This window comes from Biomphalaria glabrata, chromosome 12 (genome assembly GCF_947242115.1).
Source record: "Biomphalaria glabrata chromosome 12, xgBioGlab47.1, whole genome shotgun sequence".
Classification (NCBI taxonomy): domain Eukaryota; kingdom Metazoa; phylum Mollusca; class Gastropoda; family Planorbidae; genus Biomphalaria; species Biomphalaria glabrata.
In genome coordinates, this window is record NC_074722.1 from 3,692,631 (window position 1) to 3,715,037 (window position 22,407).

At 36.2% G+C, this 22,407-nt stretch overlaps 1 protein-coding gene across 7 annotated transcripts in view; it reads left to right on the forward strand.

The window, feature by feature from the left end:
• Window positions 1–22,407, forward strand: part of LOC106076542 (uncharacterized) — a 46,529-nt gene that overhangs the window by 15,248 nt on the left and 8,874 nt on the right. For all 7 annotated transcript variants that reach the window (XM_056005168.1, XM_056005167.1, XM_056005166.1 and 4 more), the window contains 21 exons: window positions 4,482–4,774; window positions 5,896–6,147; window positions 8,077–8,252; window positions 8,426–8,577; window positions 9,218–9,385; window positions 10,466–10,605; window positions 10,717–10,986; window positions 11,684–12,178; window positions 12,369–12,522; window positions 12,961–13,316; window positions 13,561–13,698; window positions 14,609–14,730; window positions 15,755–15,892; window positions 16,505–16,610; window positions 17,790–18,045; window positions 18,501–18,694; window positions 19,003–19,145; window positions 19,618–19,780; window positions 19,993–20,093; window positions 21,322–21,636; window positions 21,842–21,915. In XM_056005168.1, coding sequence (XP_055861143.1) covers window positions 4,482–4,774; window positions 5,896–6,147; window positions 8,077–8,252; window positions 8,426–8,577; window positions 9,218–9,385; window positions 10,466–10,605; window positions 10,717–10,986; window positions 11,684–12,178; window positions 12,369–12,522; window positions 12,961–13,316; window positions 13,561–13,698; window positions 14,609–14,730; window positions 15,755–15,892; window positions 16,505–16,610; window positions 17,790–18,045; window positions 18,501–18,694; window positions 19,003–19,145; window positions 19,618–19,780; window positions 19,993–20,093; window positions 21,322–21,636; window positions 21,842–21,915 — 4,206 coding nt within the window. The remainder of the gene's footprint in view (window positions 1–4,481; window positions 4,775–5,895; window positions 6,148–8,076; window positions 8,253–8,425; window positions 8,578–9,217; window positions 9,386–10,465; window positions 10,606–10,716; window positions 10,987–11,683; window positions 12,179–12,368; window positions 12,523–12,960; window positions 13,317–13,560; window positions 13,699–14,608; window positions 14,731–15,754; window positions 15,893–16,504; window positions 16,611–17,789; window positions 18,046–18,500; window positions 18,695–19,002; window positions 19,146–19,617; window positions 19,781–19,992; window positions 20,094–21,321; window positions 21,637–21,841; window positions 21,916–22,407) is intronic.

Below are 22,407 nucleotides of genomic sequence, written 5' to 3' on the forward strand. Positions count from 1 at the left end.
AGGAAAACCTAAAGCTATTCAGGATAGCTAGAGCAAAGGCTAGACAAACCATACGGTCAGCCAAAAGGAATTCCTGGAGAAGTTTTGTCGGCAGTCTGGATGCCAAAACTTCTGCTAGAGCGGTTTGGAAGGCAGTAAGGCGAATCAAAGGGAAAGAATCAAATGCAATAGGGCATTTGAAAAACCAAGGACGAACTGTCACGTCCCCCAGAGAAATAGCTGACTGCCTTGCATCCTCAATAGCAGAAAAATCATGCACTGCACACTACACGCCAGAGTTCCAAAAAGTCAAAACCAGGGAGGAAAGACACCCCATTGATTTCAGGTCAGAGAACAATGAAGACTACAACAAACCGTTCTCGCTTGAGGAACTGAGGGAATCGCTGGACAAGTCACATGACACAGCGCCTGGAGAAGACGAAATCCATTACCAGTTCCTCAAGCACCTTCCCGAACCCTCATTGGCAGTCCTGCTAGGGGTCTATAACTGTGTGTGGCAAACAGGCGCCTTCCCAAACAGCTGGAGGAAAGCCACAGTTATACCGATACCTAAACCGGGAAGAGACGGTTCTGACCCAGCTAACTATCGACCAATAGCACTAACAAGCTGCATCTGCAAAACCATGGAAAGAATGATTAACAGTAGGCTGGTCTGGTACCTGGAAAGGAATAAAGTGATCTCAAACTACCAGTGCGGATTCCGGCAGGGGCGGACAACAACTGACCACCTGGTAAGGCTGGAAACTTATATAAGAAATGCATTACTCAGAAGAGAACATCTAGTAGCTGTATTCTTCGATATAGAAAAGGCCTATGACACAACCTGGAAACATGGCATTCTACGTGACCTGGCGCTTATGGGGCTTAAGGGACACCTCCCCCGTTTTGTGGAGGAATTCCTGAAAGATCGAAAATTTCAGGTCCGAGTGGGCAACTCCGCTTCTGACACTCATGACCAGGAAATGGGTGTACCCCAGGGCAGCATTCTGTCAGTCACCCTGTTCAACATTAAAATAAATAGCATCATAAATGCGCTGTCCCCTGGCATAGAGTGCTCTTTGTATGTCGATGACTTTGTCATTCTTACTTATGGGAAAAACATGAACACCTTAGAAAGGAAATTACAGTTATGTTTAAACAAAATTCAGGGTTGGGCAAACTATAATGGTTTCAAATTCTCAGACTCCAAAACAGTTAGTATGCATTTTTGTAATCTAAGGGGACTCCACCCAGACCCTGAACTATTTATACACAAAAAGAAGATCCCTGTCGTGAAAACTACAAAATTTTTAGGCCTCACCTTAGATTTCAAATTTAATTTTCTCCCCCACATTAAGGAACTTAAGAAGAAATGCCAAAAGTCATTAAACATACTAAGAGTACTCAGCCATACGGACTGGGGAGCTGACAGAGATACCTTGCTGCTGCTCTATCGGAGTCTAATTCGATCCAAGCTAGACTACGGATCCATAATAAATGGAGCAGCAAGGAAGTCGTACCTAAAAATACTGGAACCAATACAAAATGCTGCCCTGCGTCTCTGTCTCGGCGCGTTTCGTACATCACCTATCCCAAGTCTCCTTGTGGAGGCTGGAGAACTCCCCATGGATATAAGAATGAAAAAGCTTGCAATGCAGTATATAGTCAAGCTAAAATCCAACCCCACGAACCCTGCTTTTGACTCCATATTTAACCCCACAGAGGTAGAATTATACAATCGAAGGCCTAACGTCATACAGCCGTTGGACCATTGACCAAATCTCTAAAATAGAAACCCCTCAGAATCCCCCTTGGCTAATGAATAAACCCAAATTAAATTTATCCCTCCTTAATTTCAAAAAAGAAAATACAGACCCAAGCATACTACAAGTCCACTTTAGGGAACTGCAGGAGAGCTACGGAGATTGTGGCACCATCTACACAGACGGATCCAAAATGGAGGGAAAGGTCGCGTGTGCCTGCTCCTTTCGGAACAAAACAATCTCCCGTAGACTCCCCGATGGCTGCTCCATCTTTACGGCCGAATTGCACGCAATATTGCTTGCACTTATGGCCGTAAAAGCATCAGAAAGGAGTAAATTTATAATCTGCTCCGACTCCAAATCTGCATTGCAAGCTTTGGGGCGCATGAAGACTGACATCCCATTGGTACATAAGAGCCTGAAGCTGTTGGACCAAATAACAGCCGACCGTAGGGATGTCACCTTCATCTGGGTCCCCTCCCATGTTGGCATTGAGGGAAACGAAGCCGCAGACAGAGAAGCAAAGAGAGCCCTAAATCATGCGGTGTCAGGAACCCAAATTCCCTACTCGGACCTGAGACAAAGTATTGCCTCTGCCACCTATCGAGAGTGGCAGAACCGATGGGAGGCTGAGACTCACAGTAAACTCAGGCAGATTGTGGCGGATGTCAGGTGGCGGCCCACATCTAAGGGTCTGACAAGGCGTGGTAGCACAACCATGTCCAGACTTAGGATTGGCCACACCTACGTCACGCACTCTTTTGTACTGAAGAGAGAGGAGCCCCCACTTTGCGAGTACTGTGACTCTCGCCTCACCGTGGAACATATCCTCGTTGATTGCCCCAGATACCAGGATGTCAGGGCGAAATATTTTAGAGCCACTAATCTAAAAACACTATTTAATAATGTCGACCCTGGGAAGGTACTGGGCTTTATTCGGGAAGTGGGGCTATCTACGAAGATCTGATTTCTGAATTTGTGAACATGCACTATTTACATTAGATTTTTACCAAATATTTAAATTTTTACTACCTTTACTATTTTAACTGTGAATAGACCTTGATTTTAATTATATGACTGTATAGAATCTGGCCCTTGTTGTTTAGAGAGAGAGTAGTCCTTAAGGGACTGCAGGCACGACATGGCCTAAATTGTGCCGATGTGCCTCAAATCAACAAATCAAATCTATACCAAATACAACATTTTCTGATAACAAACGACAAAGCTATTGAATGAAGCTTAATCATAACAGGGGAGTGAAATAGTAATGAGCGAAATGAATTCTGTCGAAATGTGGGAATTACGAAGAGAAGAGTTAATAATATTAAACTTTTTTTTTTTTTGAAAAAAAAAACAACAAATAAAGAAAATAATTCATGAAATGCAGCTATTTGTCAGTTATGTAGATTTATATGGCTATATGGAAGACTTCCTGGTCAATGGTACGCACTCCTGACTGACATCATTATGGTCCTGAACTCAAACCTGCCCTGCAGGAAGTTTGGGTTAGAACATGTCTTTATTTCTGGAGGAGTGTCCTAAACTTACAAGCCATATATGGATATAATGTTGGCTGAAAGGGAAATGTATGCTATGCCAACTATTTTTTCATGTTACTATTGGTAACATAACAAGTGACTTAGAAAAAGTTTTTAACATTCTTGTAATCGGATCATCAGCAACTAAGATAACATTATTTCTCAATACATGACAGTGTAACAAATGACAGAGTTGAAAAGAAACACAAATTGTCATTAGGAAAATTACTTGACGCACAGCTTATGACAATATTTGTCATTAGCTAATTTTAGAACCTATTTCTGATACTGCTGGTTAAGGGGAACAAGTTTGGTTAGCAAGATCCACAACTTAGGTTCATGTCCTGGTGGAGCTCTGGGAATTTTTATTATTTTTTAAATAAAATTTACTTAGCATAAATGAGAAAGTTTCGGTCATTGTGCCTGCCTCCACAAATCTGTCTTAATTGCTGAATCAAAAGATTGTCATGATGGTGACGAGATTGTTAAGATGACATTATGGATAAATATATATGGTAGGATGTAATTATCTTCTTGTTTGAAGGAGAATCTGTAATGTATAAGATAAGTAAAGCTTATTGTATGTTTGTAGAAGTTGTCAACAATAAATATATTAAAGTCATCAGTACACTGAAGATATCAGTACATTGAAGTCTTTAGTACATTGAAGAAGTCATCAGTACATTGAAGTCTTTAGTACATTGAAGTCATCAGTATAATGAAGTCATCAGTACATTGAAGTCATCAATACATTAAAGTCATCAGTACACTGAAGATATCAGTACATTGAAGTCTTTAGTACATTGAAGAAGTCATCAGTATATTGAAGTCATCAGTACATTAAAGTCTTCAGTACATTGAAGTCATCAGTACATTAAAGTCATCAGTACACTGAAGATATCATACATTGAAGTCTTTAGTACATTGAAGAAGTCATCAGTATATTGAAGTCATCAGTACATTAAAGTCTTCAGTACATTGAAGTCATCAGTACATTGAAGTCTTCAGTACATTGAAGTCATCAGTACATTGAAGTCATCAGTACATTGAAGTCTTCAGTACATTGAAGTCTTCAGTACATTGAAGTCATCAGTACATTGAAGACATAATTAAACTTAACTCTTGCAGCTGCACATTTAAAAAAGTATTCATGCACTTGTTGTTTTTTTTAATTCACTTTTTAGATGTATTTGATCTGCAGGTAATCCTGGACAGCTACAACTTGTTGCTGGCTCTGACAGGTGGGCATTGAATCCAAACTTTGTCCAGGGCCTCGAGTCTGCAGCAGCTAACACCATAGTAATAGACCTGGAGATGCCAGCCAATGTCCAGTTTAATACCTACTTGAGTGGTCTGACCAGGTCGGCCATAGTGGCTAACCCTTTCTTACGAGAGCTGTTTGAAATTACTAACAGGTGTTCATTAGACGTATCAACCAGAGGTCTCTACACCAGAACCTGCACTTCTGCTGATACCAATGTCAACTTTTATCAGGTTAGAGGTCACATGAATTGAATAACCCATTATTTGAGTCTCTAGTAAAATCAAAAAAAAAATATTTAAAAAAAATATTTTTCTGTATTGAAAGTTTGTTAGAAACATTTAAAGATTACTTTCCCTGGTTTAAGGTTTCCTGTTTGTTTTGGTATGCTTAATAATAATAAGAATTTCATTGGTATAGCTCATTAATTAGCCAAAGCTCTTTTTTTTGTTCTGTAAATTAATAGTAGTTAATGTACTGTGGAATTCAAATAAAATTAAAAAAAAAATATTTGTGTTATGTTTGATGACAGTTAATAGAAAAAATTATAAATAAATGTTGCAAAAACATTTTTTTTAAATTTACTTGATATCATAATCTTTTTAGTATATACTATATAAGAGGCTTACATTTATTTAAAAAATTGCTTTAATTTATTTTAAAAAATTGTGTATGTCTAAAAGAAAAATTGGCTTACTTTGGAAAATAAAAGTTTTTGGCTTTAGAAGACCTTAAATAGTCATTGTATCTATTTTGAGCTATATACTGGCAATGGTGAAATATGATTTTCAATAGTGTTTTGAAATAAGATTTAAATGTGACAGACAAGTGGGCAGACTGCACAAAACCAATAGTGATTTTGTAGGATACTAAAATTGTTCTTAAGCTCAGTTTGGTTCTGTATCATGTTGTGCTTAAGACTATTGATAGTAGGGTTCCAAGTTCAAATCTTGTTTACCATCATCAAGTGTCATCTTGTAGGAGGCTTAGGCCAGGGTATAATTATTTAACATCCCATGTCATCCTGCAAGAGGTTTAGGCTAGGGTATAATAATTTAACATCTCATGTCATCCTTCAAGAGGTTTAGGCTAGGCTATAATAATTTAACATCTCATGTCATCCTTCAAGAGGTTTAGGCTAGACCCTGCTAGGGTACTCAATATCTCATTTTATCTTGTAATAGTTTTAGGCTACGATGTAAATAATCTTATTAAAAAGTAATGAAATAAGAATTCATGACACTTCAGTCACTAATTTTTTAAAATGTGGATAAAACCAATAACATTAACCAATGTTAAAAAATCAACAATCTATTTTGTATGCTGTTTAACTTTGTACTATATATTCTCTCAGGGGAGAACACCCTATGTGATCCAGAGTATCTACACTGTGGCTGACAAACTGCATGAAATCATCCAGGAACTCTGTAACACCACCACATACACTGGTCTGTGTTCTAACTTCCGCTCTGCCCCAGATATTGGCCAGCGCCTTGATGCCAAACTCCAAAACATTGGCATATTGTCCAATGGCTATGGGATCAAAGATGGTGAGGGTGTCACTGATTACATCTTCTATGTTTACAGACAGGGAACTTACACGAAGGTAAGTTGGGATGTCACTTTCATTCATAACATTTCTACATTTCTCTTGGAGATTTCATTTTCCATTGTTGTTGTTTTTTCTCTAGTATTTTTAACCATTTTAAAAATGAAAAGTTGGTGTGAGACTATCAGTGAATCGCAAGAAGATGTTGGACATTGCTATGTCTCTATTGTTTTATATTTCAGTGTATTTTTAAAGTTACCTTTCAGACCTTGAGATCTATAGGGCAGATGATGTAAAGGTTATCTGTTTCTATGGCCCACTGTTTACTAGGGTGTCATGTGGCCAGCATAATGACCAACTGCCTTTACTTTTCCCCAACTAATGCCAGGTACCCATTAGAGATTGTTGGACTCAGAGGCACCCAAAGATCCCAAAATTTAAAATTCCAGTCTTCACCAGGATTTGAACCTGGGACCCCTGGTTCGGAAGCAAAGCGCTTTATTTTCATGTAAATATTTAAACTTAACTTTTGACACTTTTTGATTTGGAAGAGGATCTTTTCTCTTTGCTGTTAATCAAATTATGTGTGGCATCACCAGAAGTTGCATTTCAAAAACATGTTTTTTTTCTACTTTGCTTTTTGAGTTTTAATAAAATTGCTGCTCTTGACATTAACAATGTTTGCTCAACAAACTTGTTATGTTATATTCATTTAAAAAATGTAATGGCTTCCTGTTTTGAGAAATAAAGCCTCACATAAAACAAAAATTGTCTCAATTTAAACACAATAATTGTTCCTCTTTGCTTCTGATGTACATAACTGACCAACCATTCTGCATATGTCCTGGAACAAATGTTGAACTATTTAAAAATGACTGCATACAATGTAGAATATAACATAAGCAAGATACTGGCATGTTATATCTAATCAACTGTAGTCATACTGAATGTCCAATCCTTTGGACCAAAAAAAATTATCTCTAAAGTACTTGGCTAACAAAAAAAAATGTCAATTGATTCAGAGTAATAGAACCTCATGCTAATTGGATCAGCTGCTTATTGAGACAAAAATCCTACAGTGCAAAAAACATTTTTAAAACACAGAAAATGTTCCTGTCATGAGACTGTCTGCTTAATAGAACCAAAATTTGATCTGACTGAAATATACTTATTTTATTTGGGGTAAATCAGTAACTTAGACTAAAAAACTCAAAATATTGTATTGTTATAAATAAAAAAAAAAAAGATAAATATTAAATCTCAATGTTGATGTTATAATAATTCAAAAAAATCAAACATATCAGTTGGGTTACTTATTGTTTACAGATTTAAAAAAGAAAACTAAAGAAATATTAGAACCTTAGCTAGACAAGAAAGTTTTTTTTTAAAAGAATTTCTTTACATGCATGAAACACAAGATGAACAAGTGAAGTAGAAATAATACAATGCCAAGTATATAAACACATTTCATGTTCTTCAATAAGCTTGGATAAATTCATATGAACATCTAGTATCTCTTTCAAAGTACTTATGATCATGGAATAGGTGACATGAATAGGACATAATAACAGATGACTTTAGGACATAATAACAGATGACTTGCTAGACTTTAGGACATTATAACAGATGACTTGCTAGATTTTAGGACATAATAACAGATGACTTTAGGACATAATAACAGATAACTTGCTAGACTTTAGGACATAATAACAGATGACTTGCTAGATTTTAGGACATAATAACAGATGACTTGCTAGATTTTAGGACATAATAACAGATGACTTGCTAGACTTTAGGACATAATAACAGATGACTAGGACATAATAACAGATGACTTGCTAGACTTTAGGACATAATAACAGATGACTTGCTAGACTTTAGGACATAATAACAGATTACTTGCTAGACTTTAGAATTTAATAAGAAATATTTTTAATGAAATCACTTTTAGAAATTCTAACAGTTTCAGTTCTTTGTATCTTTCAGTTTGCTCAGTTCAACACAGACTCCAAGCAATTGAGCTCTATAGACACCACTCAACTTGCCAACTATCAAAGTAAAAAGTCCCAATGCAGTGGCGCTTGTTTCCAGTGTGGTTACATGTTCAACATTCAGAACAGTTTGTTTATTCCTGGAGATTGGCTCATTGCTGGAGCCTTCAGGTACGACACATTTATTTTCATTCAACACATTGAGAATTATCAAGATTTATTTTTATTAAGATATATTTATTGGTTTTTTTTTGTAACAGATTACTTTCATTCTATATTAAATTTATAAAAAGTTAAAGTACTATGTTTTGTTTCAATAGTTATCACTTTTAAAACTGTTTCAGTGTCAGCAACCCAGGACCTGCAAACTTACAACCATATGCGTGTGGCTCTACAAGACTAGCTGATGGACCCCAGTACACAATGGCCATGTTGTATGCCCTGAATCGGGTCAATAGTGGCCAGGCCAGTGTCTCAGTACCAGGAGTTACATTTGGTAAACATTAATTTTTTCAGCCTCTTTTCATAAAGTACAATTTCTTGTGAACAGATGATCTTTACTTAAAAGGTTAACAACTTCATTGCAACTTCTTGAATATTCTAAAAACAACCATTTTGCCAAGTAAGTTTTAAAAAAAATATTTTTTTTTGGACATTTTCAATCAAAGTAACAATTTAATTTAAAATGTCAATTTGATTCAAACAACAGAAAGTCAGAACCACAAACAATTGTGTATATTTTTTTTGTCATTATTTCATTTCTTTTTTTAATGCTGTTGGTCAAAGTATGAAGCTGGACCAAGAATAATATCCTTGAGGGAAAAAAAACAACACTTAGTTGTGGTTGGTTCATTATTCATTTTTTGTTAGCTATTTCTTGCCCCAAGTTTTTGTTTCAAAATGTGAAGCATTAAGTCAAGAATAACCTAGGATAATCCTTTCACATTATTTCAGGTATAGACTTCTCCAAATAATTGTTCACATGATGTGTAATTAATTTATTGATGTTACTCTTGCATTTAGGGTTGATGTCACACCATTGAAGCACTCTGTTGTTTTTTTAAACGTTTATAAGATGCTAATTGTTATTCTAGATGAAAATGAAGAGTTTAATGTTCCAAACATTGTTTGATCAGGTGGCCTCGCTCTTGATCACTGTACTAATCCTGGCCGGGCTAAACTGATGGCCTCAGCAATTTATTCTGGATTTATGAGAAATGGTGTTGACCAAAGCAAGATCCTGGCATGGATTACTGACGACACCGCTAGCACTAATGAAACTGCTGAAATATTGAATCCTCTAGGTAAATGTTGTTTGTTTGAATATCTTCTTTGCATTTGGATCTAAATATTTTATTGTACAACCATATTTACGATCACCTAACTTCATCGTCTATGCTGACACCAAGAAACTTGTTAGGGCTCTCTCACTCAGAGATTGTTTCATTCAGTTTCAGTATTAAATGTTCCCCTACTTTCCAGTTCATTGTCAGCTTTTCTTTTGTATAGTACTGAACCATGCTGGACTGTTAATATGAGATTTAATCTAAAGAAGTACAATAAAGTTCCCCTTTCAGACCTTGCAATCTATAAGACAGATGTTCACCTATTTCTTTATCCAACTATTAATGAGCAGGGTGTCATATGGCCAGCACCACAACCAACCGCCTTTACTTTCCCCAACTAAAGTCAGGCACCCATTAAAGCTGGGTGGACTTAGGGGCAGCCTAAAAATGTAAAAAAAAATAAAAATCACTGAGATTTGAACCCAGGACCCCAGGTTCGGAAGCCAAGCACTTAACCACTCAGCCATCACGCCCCTAAGACTTAATCTACTGGCTTTAAAAGTCAGTACTTATTTGTATTGTAACAAAATGATGGAACAGCACCAGAGTTTGGGCAGTGAAATGCAAACAGTTGACTTATACAGACTTACTCTTAGAACATACAAACTTTAGCAAAGTCTGTGTCAAACATTGATGGTGGCTGCACTAGACACCTGGGGGCTAATGACCATATCACCATTTTGGATGGTAGAAGCTTGGTGTCACACACTTGTGTGTGAGGGAGGATGCTGTGAGACAAAGTCATTAGGTTTTGCCTGCCAACACTATCCTAATAATACTGTCAGGAATAAAAGAAAAGAAATAAAGAAATATAGTTGTAAATAATGGATAAATCTCACATCAAGGGATTAAACAAATATTCAAATCTTGTGAAATAGCCTTACTGATGACCAGCTTATGAAAATTTTAAGGTGATTAGGGCAGGACTTTCCCATTACTGATTGAATTTCACTGTGTAGATAAATTTGTGTGATAGAAATGAAGTGACATATAATTTATCATTATTATTATATAGTTATAATGTTAATCTATCCCCAGAGGTGGCCATGGTTAGCCCTTCAGCCACATCAGCTAGACTGCTGGATTTTCCAAACTTTTACAGAACTATTCAGGGGGACAGAACTGCAGCACTTGCATTGGTTAAAATCGTCAAAGCTTTTGGATTTCCATATATACAGGCAAGTGGCTTTAGCTACTTGATTTTAATTTCAGAGTAAATATAGAAAAGAATGATTTTTGTTTCCTTTGTTGTATTGGCTTGTTGTAAATAGTTTGCTGATATTTTCTAGGTTGTGTATGGCGATGATGATTATGGCATTGGTGGTTTGGAAGTGATGACAACTGTGTCCCAGTCAGAGGGAATATGCATCACCTACTCTCATAAGTTGTCTTCCAGCAATCCATCCAGCAGTATCATCAGTACCATTTTGACCAAGGGCACTGACGTTGTGGTTCTTTTCCTGGGCAGCTCAGACGTAGAGGACTTCCTGTCTGCTGTGGCTGGTACAGATAATGTCCGAAGAAAATTGTTAATCTTAATGCCTGAGCCCAACACAAAGGTAAGTTTAAAAGGTTGGTGGGGTCCAAAACTAAAGAAACATTTTATTTATAACTAGCTGGATATGACCTAGGCTGCTGCTCGCTATAGAGTATTACTAATTTAGTGCATTGGATCTAGATTGTTGTCAAATGGAGAATGCCCCCTTAAAATATTTAAATTTTTATACAAAAATCAAAGGGTTGCCAAGAGTTGACTTCCATTTCTTAGAGTTTAAACACCCGTAAGGGCTGTATTTGTATTTAAATTTTAGGACAATTGAGTCCACCCAGTTTGAATTGGTGGAGTCATAAAAAATGGAATTTTATGTGCTCTGTCCCATGGTCAGCACTAGAACAGAAACCAATGAAGTCATGAATTGTCTGCCTTGATAACAACCTTCAAGAGTTCTTATTAATTTGTTGATATCCATGCATAGAAAAGAAGATATCAGGGGTAGATTACAAAAAGAAAACTTAAATAGATCCCCATTGGACAACAGGTATGTCTGCATCAGATGTGGCTAAATATGCAGGTCGCAAATGGATTTGCTACATCATGTAAAATTACTGCACTCTTCCTTAATCTTTGAAATTGAAAATAATGCTTGTAGTTAGTTTTTCTCCTCTGTCATAGAATATCAAGTTGTATGTAATCATAATTGTATATAACTATTACTAATTAAACTATATTTGTAATGCATTATTCTTTGTCTTTAGATTGTTAAGAGATATTCTCCTTCCATAACACGACCAATCATCGGTCTGCGTCTGCAGCGGTCCAACATTGTGAATTATAACAACTACATTAATAGCCTTCCTGTTGAGAACCCTTACTTTGCAAGGTACTACATGGCTCTCAAGAACTGCAACTTGCCTGGCTACTCCAACTATGCAAACCCCTGTCCCACTCCCCTGACCCCAGTCACCAATGACACCAACTACATTGAGGACAACTACATCCTAGCCACTATCAACAGTGTGTATGCTGTGGTGAATGCACTGCACCTGACTGTTGCCGAGTATTGCAACCAGGGCTACAAGTCTCCCTGCCCCCAGTTCTACGCTGCCCAGGACAGGATGAAGAGATTTAACCTTCACCTAAAGGATGTGACCTTCATTGACGAGGGGCTAAGGAGCTTTATGTTCCTAGACAAAGAAGGAAACACTGTGTTTGAGGTGTTGCAGACGTCAAGTAACGGAGATTACAAACAGGTGATGTAAATTGTTTTATTAAGCTCCAAACAACTTCTTGTTTTAACTCTTTCTCTAATAACTTACGATATCAGCGTTGATTCCACCAGAATGTGGTAAATAATTATGGAGAGAAAGAGTTAAATGGGTTCTTTTTTAAAAGTGTTTTGTGTTGAAGTAAAATCCTCATGTTGTTTCTTGGTTCACATAGATTGGCAGCTATGCTGGGATAACTCTGGACCTGTTGGACTCCAGCATGTATTCATACACCAATGTGACTTCCAGTTGCATTGACAACTCTTGTTTGGTCTGCGTCACAGCTGGCTTTAATTTCTCACATATCCCTGGGGATGTTTATCTGGCAGGTGAGAATTCAGCTCCTAACTTGCACTCTGCTCATTCACTAGTTTATTGAATAATTTTATACAACATTCAATGGGCTTTCTCCAATATTTATTTTTCAATTAGCCAGCTTCGATGTATTTAGTTCCAAATATTGTGCATTGATGCACAGCTAAGTTGAAATGTTTTATAATAATATTTTTACCATGAAATCTTATGACAAAAGAAATAATAATTATAAACTAAATATCTTTATAGAACTGCTTTATTATTCATGAAAACCTGACATTATTTGGGAGTAATAAAGAATAAATTGTGCTGGCCACATGACACCCTTGTTAACTGTGGGCCACTGTAACAGATTACCTTTGCATCAACTACCCTATAGATCGAAAGGTCTGAAAAAGGAGCTTTACTTTTAAACACTTTGACTCAGCCATCTGTGTTTTTACATTCCCCAGGTATATTTGATGTTCACCAGAGATCACTAAGTCCATTCACATGTGGTTCAATCAATCCTCTCCATGGTTACCTCCTGCTGGAAGCTTTCAATTTTGCCATAAATCAGGTCAACAGTAAGCAAGGTCAGTTTGCCAGCATACTGCCCAACACCAGGCTGGGGGGCATTGGCTTGGACGCTTGCAACTCTCAAGTACTTGGTGGCTTTGTGGTCAGTAACATCAACAGTGGCTATACTACACTGCTGAAAGATGGAATGCTCATTAGCCCTTCCAAGATTGATGCATATATTGGGTCCTATTCCAGCAAAGCTTCTATATATCTGGCCAGAATTTTAACAGATCTTAAAATACCTCAGGTTGGCTTAAATTTCATTTTAGTTATACTTATTAATTAGAAAGTCTGAACTACCAATCATAGATCTTATTTGGCCTCTTCTTCCAATGAAACGTATACATCCAGAATAGAAATATTAACTTCCTGTTGTAACATAAAATTTATTTTTTGTTCAGATTACCTTTTTTTTCTTCATTGCATCATGATTTATATGCTCATGTTCAGCACATATGTAACTTCAGTTTTGACTGTTGTCTATGTCACAGATCAGTTATGCAGCAGGCAGTCAAGATCTGAATGACCAGAGAGTGTATCCTTTCTTTTACCGCACTGTACCATCTGATGGAGACCAAGTGGAAGCCATGCTTAAATTTTTGGACAAGATGGATATACGCTACATTCAGGTAAAAATCTTTTCAAAAGTCACCAGTTCTATGGAGTAAACCAATAGATGTTTAATACACCCACAGTTTAACTTAATAGATAGACCACTGTTAGAAAATTATCAAACAAACAAAAAAAGCTTTTCTATTGAATGTAGTATCTTAAGCTGTCAAATAAAGACTCAACCAGAGACTCAACAGATCATGATATACCATGAACAATGTGTTATACTATAGCAATTAAGCAATACTCATTGCCATCAAGTTAAAATTAATTAAAAGTGTTTTTTGAAATATAGCATCACAGACTATGTTATTTAGAGACATATCACTTCGCCCAATGCATGGGTAAGTTTTCTTCAATGTCTTAAACACCAGATTTTGTGGTAATTTCTTCTTCTTTTTTTTGACCAAACTGGTTTTAAAATATGGCAGAGGTGTAGGTAAAGGACTTTTTTTGTATGCTTCTTCATAGCCTACATTCCCATTCTATCTGGAATATTATCAGATACAGTTAGATTGCTAAGGATTAATAGCATTATACCTTAATGTTTATCATGACTCATGTGACTCACTTGAGGTGCAACTTAAAACCTGATTTCATTTAGGTCTTAATATTTTATTGGTCCAAACAAAATTGTAATTGGGTTTGATTTCTAGTTTTTTTTTTAAAATCAATACTACTTTACTTATGGACACAAAAAAACTATAAACAAGCAATGTTGTACTTATAGAGAGAAGAAATGACTTGAAATGAAGAACTAATCAATAGTAGGCGAGTTATTTACAAAAACGACCCAATCTGTTTATCCCAGATAACACATAAATAATAATTTGTATTGGGGGTTTTGTTGGTTTATTTGAATCAAGAAGTTTTTTAAAACTATTTTTTAAATTTATGTTAAAATTTTTGATTTTACATTTCATTTAGATACTACACGAAGATAACAGCAACGGTATATCAGCCAAGGACTACTTGATCACAAGGGCAGCTGCTTACAGGATATGTGTAGCCCAGACCGTGCCATTCCCAGATCTAGGGGTGATCAGCCCGTAAGCTTTTCAAATATTTATAGAAATGAACTCAAATGAAGTTCAATGAACAAGACAACATGGAGCTGTTGTTTACAAGCCCAATATATGTTATTGTTTGTCTTCTTGGGTGAATAGCAGATCTCTCAGCTCAAATGTTCATTGTTTTAATCAGCATATATATAGCAGATCTCTCAGCCCAAATGTTCATTGTTTTAATCAGCATATATATAGCAGATCTCTCAGCCCAAATGTTCATTGTTTTAATCAGCATATATATAGCAGACCTCTCAGCCCAAATGTTCATTGTTTTAATCAGCATATATATAGCAGATCTCTCAGCATAAAAATGTACATTGTTTTAATCAGCATATATATAGCAGACCTCTCAGCCCAAATGTTCATTGTTTTAATCAGCATATATATAGCAGATCTCTCAGCCCAAATGTTCATTGTTTTAATCAGCATATACAGTACTTCTAACTTCTCTATAGTTCTTTAACCCAGTCCTGGTCAGTCTTTAATACTTTTACAAAGCTTATATCGTCTCTCTCTGTCTGTCTGTCTAGTAAAAGTTTGTAGATGTTATTTCTCCCTCACCCAATCTTAGATCAAGTTGAAATTTTGCACAAATATTCTTGTACCTGACAAAACAAGAATCACTATTGGTAATTAATTAATCTCAAGGAGGCTTGAGCTCTGAGTTCAAATGCAGCGATCATGGTAATATTCAACTAGATACTTTATCTCCCCCCCCCCCCCCCCCATTCCATCCCAGCTTGTCTAGACAAGTGATAGGATCATAGTGCATTGACAACGCTAAAAGCTTGAAAGTGCACTAAACAAAAACAAATAGTAAAAATATTTCTAATCTCACAGATTTATTAGATCTATTACGAATTTATTTATATGACTGATCCAAACTAATTAATACAAGTACACTTTGTATAAGCTTTGTTTCTTAAAAAAAATAATATTTTTTGATGTTTTTCTTGTTCTGATATTGTTTTATATATAAGTTTATGAAGGTTTGTTTCTCTCCCAGTGAAACCTCCAATGGAATAGTGGCCAAGCTGCTACAGAAGCCTGCTGCCAATACAGTTGTCACATTCCTGAGTGTGGAGTTTGTGAATTCCCTGCTGCTAGCCATTGGAAGATCAAGCACTGCTCAGAATAAATTAAGGTAGAAAGAGGAGATTACTTTCATTCATTGCCTTGGAGTGTACATCAAATCTCACATTGAGAAATGATTCAATATTTTTTTTGTGTTTTCTCTTATAAATGTACCTTTGCTGCTAGAACCCTTTACACGACAGCATTATTAGTCTATAAGATGCCAACATTAACTACTTCCAATACGAATGAAAAGTTAAATAGGCTGCAATGACCCTTATACCGTCAGCATCAGAGTTTTTAATTCTCTTAGTAGCTCCTTTTTGCGTACAGGTGTTTGTTTTAATTTTGTAAGTAATAATCTTTCTATTAGGAATGTTAAATATCAAAACGTAGTTTAAAATATTGGCTCTTTAAAATGTTATTAATTAAAGGAATTTAACAAATTGGTAACAGTAATATATGTTACTGGAATGTTACTGTTACTAATGGCTGCCTGTTCATGTGGTATGCTCTTCCCGTCATCCTACTGGAGGTTTGGGCTAGGATGTAATAATCTTCAATTCTTAAGGAACATGCGAAACATGCAAACCAACTAACAAACGTACAAAAAAACAACAAATTATGGCTGTTGATCTTGTTAGCAAATGATTGTAAACTCATGAACTTTTGTACATGTCAGGTTTGTTGGCTCTTCCTCTTGGGCAGACAGTCAGGATGCATATCGCAATGCTGAGACCTGGGCTGTAGATTCTGTCACACTCAAACTGGACTCAAATGATGTCTACGTAAGGGAATCTTTGAAGTATTTTTGGCAGTAATAATGATATAGTAGCTACTGTGAGACTAATAATATTGTTACGTTCTCTCCTAATCAGGCCTTCTGTAAACACTGCCCAACACAACACAACACTGCCCAACAACACAACACATCTAAAACATCCACTTGACAACAAGAGCTTCAATAAACAAGGTGGCGGTTCATTTACAATTACATCAACAACAGCCAATAAACACAATTGGCTACACTAACTTTAAATGCTTTGCTACACTACAGAACTGCCTAACTAATCACTACAAGTCTCTCTAGCTGGTACAGCTACATTCTCGAGGACTCACTTCGTAGCACACAGTCCATACTGCTTGCTGTTCTAACACACTGTCTCTCGTCTGTAAAGGCTTTTTGGTCATATGACCATAACATTGGTCATATTGCGTGCATTAGCAGTAATGTCCCTTGTTCAACAGCTCTTCACCTGTGTGATTGGCCTGAATCATGTGTGTCAGTAGGCCGCACAAGCATTAACCCTTTCAGTCCGCCACTAGGGTTATAGCAATATCCTTTGCTCAGGTTCCATAATTACAGATGCATTATGTAACCATAGCTGACAAGGAGCAACCTTTTTTTTTTATATCAGGATGAATTAGTCATAAATTTGTTTTGTAGAAATTGACTGCAGAACTTTTATACATTTTATTCTTAACTTTTTGATATAAATACATAAACAAAAACAATGTCAAGATGAAAGATATTATTTTAATGAATAATTAGTGCCAAACTTTAAAGTACGTCTTTAGATGTCTGTATCTAGATATCCTGTAATGTTCTTGATAAGACGAGCTTTTACCTGGTTATATCCTCTTTTTCTCTCTCGCTCTTTCTCTTTCCTCATTTTTTTCTCTCACCTCATTTTTTTCTCTCTCCTATCCTCCTCTTTTCTCCTCTTTACTTATCTCTCTAGGCCATCTTATCTTATAAAGTACAGACGTTACTTCAAAAAGGAAGATGATTGCGCCCTACGCCTGTCCCTAGGTCAATATGTCATGCATGTTAATCAATGACTGACAAATTTATACAAATAATAGTTTACTAGCATAAATTAGAACACAAAGATTTTGTCACCACCATGTAATATGAAGCAGTTTATTTTGCTGACATTTTTTTCCAAATGTTTTGTTCATGTCAGGACTTTGAGACCTACATGAACTCCAAGACTTTGGCCAACTCTGACCAGAATCCTTGGTTTGAAGAGTACTATCAGTACCTGATGAACTGTTACACCTCCAGGACTCATACCATGGGCTACCCTAGGGCTTGTTCTCTGGCTGCCACCACCATCTTGAATTCGCCACTGTACCAGCAGGATCCTGGAGTGGTCTATGTCATCAATGCTGTCTATGCTGCTGCTTTTGCACTTGATGCAACCCTGAAACAGAAATGTGGTCAGTATAATATTTGTTAGGCCCTACATTTATGACTTAAAGAGACAAAGTAACTTTGTTTGAGAATCTAGTTCTACAAGAGCCTTTAAAAAAAAACTGTTTTTAATTGTAATGGTGATACATTTTCTCCTCAATCAGTATAGAGAAATGAAATCTGTTATTGTGATCAGACAACTAAGAATTAGTTTCCTTAGTGCCAAACTCTACTGTGATGCTTTTTTTTAATGTCTGGGGGTTTTCTTATATAAATATTATTGTTTGAGTATTGTAGTGTGTTGATATGTTATTGTGGTCAGACAACTAAGAATTAGTTTCCTTAGTGTCGAACTCAAAAGTGATACTTTTTTTTTTTTAATGTCTGGGTTTTTCCGTATATAAACATTATTGTTGAGAATCAATGACATTTTTTTTAGGTCTGTTATCCCTTTGTATAATATTTTTTTGTTCCATCTCAGGACTGCAATACACTGCAGTTTGCCAGGCTTATCGCAACAGTGCTGATAGAAGAGTTGTGCTTAGAAATAACCTGGCCAATGTGACCTTTGATGACCCCTCTGGCAACAAGTTTGTCTTTGTGAATCGTTCAGGTCTCGCTGGATACAAGTTGAACTCTGTGTACAAAGGTGTATTAGGCGTCAGTTACACCACGGTAAATAGCTCAAACATTATTTTAAACATCTTAGAATTGTCGGAAAACAAATAATAAATTAATGAAATAATTCTAATGTAAGAATGTGTATACACATTTAGCATTCTTTGCTTCCATAACAATCTGTATTAACATTGTCTTTTTGTCAATCCTCTGGGAGCATCCATTATCTTTTCAGGAATTTTATTTTTCTCTACTCCAAGTGTTTCAGTGTCTTACAGAGTTCTTCAGAAATGATTCTATTACATAAATGTAAACAGTCCAATGAAAATATTTTCTCTCTAAGTATAATTCATTACATCTAACAGATTGGCAGCTACAACATCACCACCAACACTATCAACATTAGCTCTACATACACCTCCCAATGGGATAGTAACTGTGACCGCCGTGAGGCTTGTGCAGAGTGTCCAGAGATCAGAGATAATGACCTGCGTTATGTCTTCAGCAAGTGAGTATCTTTCATTTCAGAAAAAAAAAAAATTCAGATCAGAGATACTGACCTACAATATGTCTTCAGCAAGTGAGTATCTTTCATTTCGGAAAAAAAAAAAATTCAGATCAGAGATACTGACCTACAATATGTCTTCAGCAAGTGAGTATCTTTAATTTTGAAAAAAAAAATTCAGATCAGAGATAATGACCTACGTTATGTCTTCAGCAAGTGAGTATCTTTCATTTTGAAAAAAAAAAATTCAGATCAGAGATACTGACCTACGATATGTCTTCAGCAAGTGAGTATCTTTCATTTTGAAAAAAAAATTCAGATCAGAGATATTGACCCACAATATGTCTTCACTATAGGCTTTTTTTTTCTATCAAAGTTGAAAAAGTGGATTTGAATGGAATTAGTCAAGCCTTGTTGGATGTGAATTCCTTTCTGCTGACTGTCCCTTTAAATATGACTTTGTTGTTTTGTTTAGGGACTCTTCAATCACCACCAATGCCACCACCATTGTTGGCTTCTTTGACATCCACAAGCAAGGTGCTGACCCCTACAGGTGTGGTGAGCTCAACATGCCAGGCTTCCATCACTTTTTAGCTTTCTTCTACGGTGCTCAGAAAGTCGTCACCTCTAAAGTAAAGGTGGGTTCTAACCAGGAAAACAATGCTAACTTTACCTCAGAAATAAGAAACATTTGTGTTGTTAAAATGGTGTCTGAAATATTGATTACAATTGTATTAGTGGATTTGGGTTTGATGCATTAAGATATTGTTTTTTTTTACTAACAGCTTGTTGTTGTGCACACAATCATTTTGAACAGTGTTTGAAAACATATTTACTTGCATGTCTTCAGGGCAAAGTTCGTATTCTGGCCATCGACACTTGCTCCAACAGCATGCGAGTGGACCAAGACTTGTTTGGACTGCTAGAAGGGACTGGACTCTGTAACACTGTGTATGTCTCTCCATGTTAACATCCATGTTTATCCCATTTGATCTCATGTTGAATTCTCAACTTTTAATGTTGCGGCTGATCGTGATTGTCAAAACCAAATTATCTCAGGCTTTGGAAATCAGATTATATACATTTTTTTTTGAAAGACATTGTCATTTTGAAATTGAAGTTAATTTTTAAGATAAAATTAAATAAAAAAGGGACCCCTTTCAGATTTTGCCATCCATAGCGCAGATGATGTAGAGGTCATCTGCTTCTGTGGACAAAGTTTAACGAGGGTGTCATCAACCAACCTCATTTACTTTCCCCAACTAATGTCAGGTACCCAATTAGAGCTGGGTTGACTCAGGGGCGTCCTAAAAATCCGAAAGTTATAAATCCTAGTTATCACTGAGATTTGAACTCTTCACCTCTATGTTTAGCAGCCATGTGCTTTACCACTCTGCCTCCACCACCTCTTTTTAGGAAGTGCTGGTGGAAATTTGTTTTACAAAGCATATTTTTTAAATTATTTATTAAGAAATTTAAGCTGTACCTTTGTAAATGTAGATATTTACATGATATCCCAATATACTCTTGCTTTGGCCTTTAAATCCCAATATACTCTTGCTTTGGCCTTTAAATCCCAATATACTCTTGCTTTGGCCTTTAAATCCCAATATACTCTTGCTTTGGCCTTTAAATCCCAATATACTCTTGCTTTGGCCTTTAAATCCCAATATACTCTTGGTTTGGCCTTTAAATCCCAATATACTCTTGCTTTGGCCTTAATATTCTAATATACTCTTGCTTTGGCCTTTAAATCCCAATATACTCTTGCTTTGGCCTTTAAATCCCAATATACTCTTGCTTTGGCCTTTAAATTCCAATATACTCTTGCTTTGGCCTTTAAATCCCAATATACTCTTGCTTTGGCCTTTAAATCCCAATATACTCTTGCTTTGGCCTTTAAATCCCAATATACTCTTGCTTTGGCCTTAATATCCCAATATACTCTTGCTTTGGCCTTAATATCCCAATATACTCTTGCTTTGGCCTTAATATTCCAATATACTCTTGCTTTGGCCTTAATATCCCAATATACTCTTGCTTTGGCCTTTAAATCCCAATATACTCTTGCTTTGGCCTTAATATCCCAATATACTCTTGCCTTGGCTTTAAAAACGTCGTCTGATGTCTTTAATCTCCAGGTTTTTGACATTATATTTCATCTCTTATTTGTTGCCAGGTTTGACAATGACAAGAAAATATCTCTTGACAACCTGGGCAGTGTCATTACAATGGGGGATCTCAACACGATGGCAGCAGCCCGAGTCCTGGAGCAACCCAGGGTCACCTACCTGAGCCCCAATGCTCTGAGCTCTTACCTCGATGACTATGACTACCTCCTGCGTACTGTCGCACCTAATAAAGCCTTGGTCAGCACCCTGGCTGCTCTGTTCACAAAGCTCGGCTGGGGATATCTAGACGTGGTCTACCAATTGAACTCACCTTATGGAGTTTATTACTACAAGGATTTCAACAACTATGCCAAGAGAAATGGGTTAGTGCAATTTGAAAGTTACTGTTCACAAATGGTTGAAAATATTGGTGGCTTATTTGATTCATACTAAATTCTTGACTAGCTCACTAACTTCTTGAATAAATCTACCACTTCTATAAAAGCTGCTCTTTCTTTAATCATTACTTTGATGGGTTGAACTGTAAAACACAAATTGATTTTGTAAACCTAACTTTCTCCACATCAGATTGTGTGAAGGCTCAATACTTGGACTTGACTCTGGCTTTACAACTGCAGACATCAAACTGAATGGAAACAAAGGTAAGAACTAGCTCTTGGTCATTGAAGTCAAGTTATTAGTTTTATACTTATGTTCAGCTTTCAAAACAAAACAATACGAAAAGATGCTTATTAACTTAACAACTACATGGCTATGTTGCTGATACAGAAGCAACTTTATATTACAAGAATTCAATTCTTAATTTCAATAAACATTTCTGTTATTGAATCTAGTCTGTAGAATTGATTTAACACTTTTCATCTTAGTCTGGTAAAATGTTTTTAACATGTTTTTTCTCCCATTTCCCATTCTTGAATGAAGTTGAAACTTTGCACAATTATTCAGTGTACTTGACAAGTTATGAATCAATAAAAAAAATTAACCAATAGGTTAATTATATTATTTTGTTTGATATCAAAATAAGGGGAATAAATGCTACTTAATGAGAGATTTGATATTTATCCCCTTATTACGTCTCGACAAATTATTTATCCTAACTCTCATTATTGGATCAAGCTGAAATTTTGCATAAT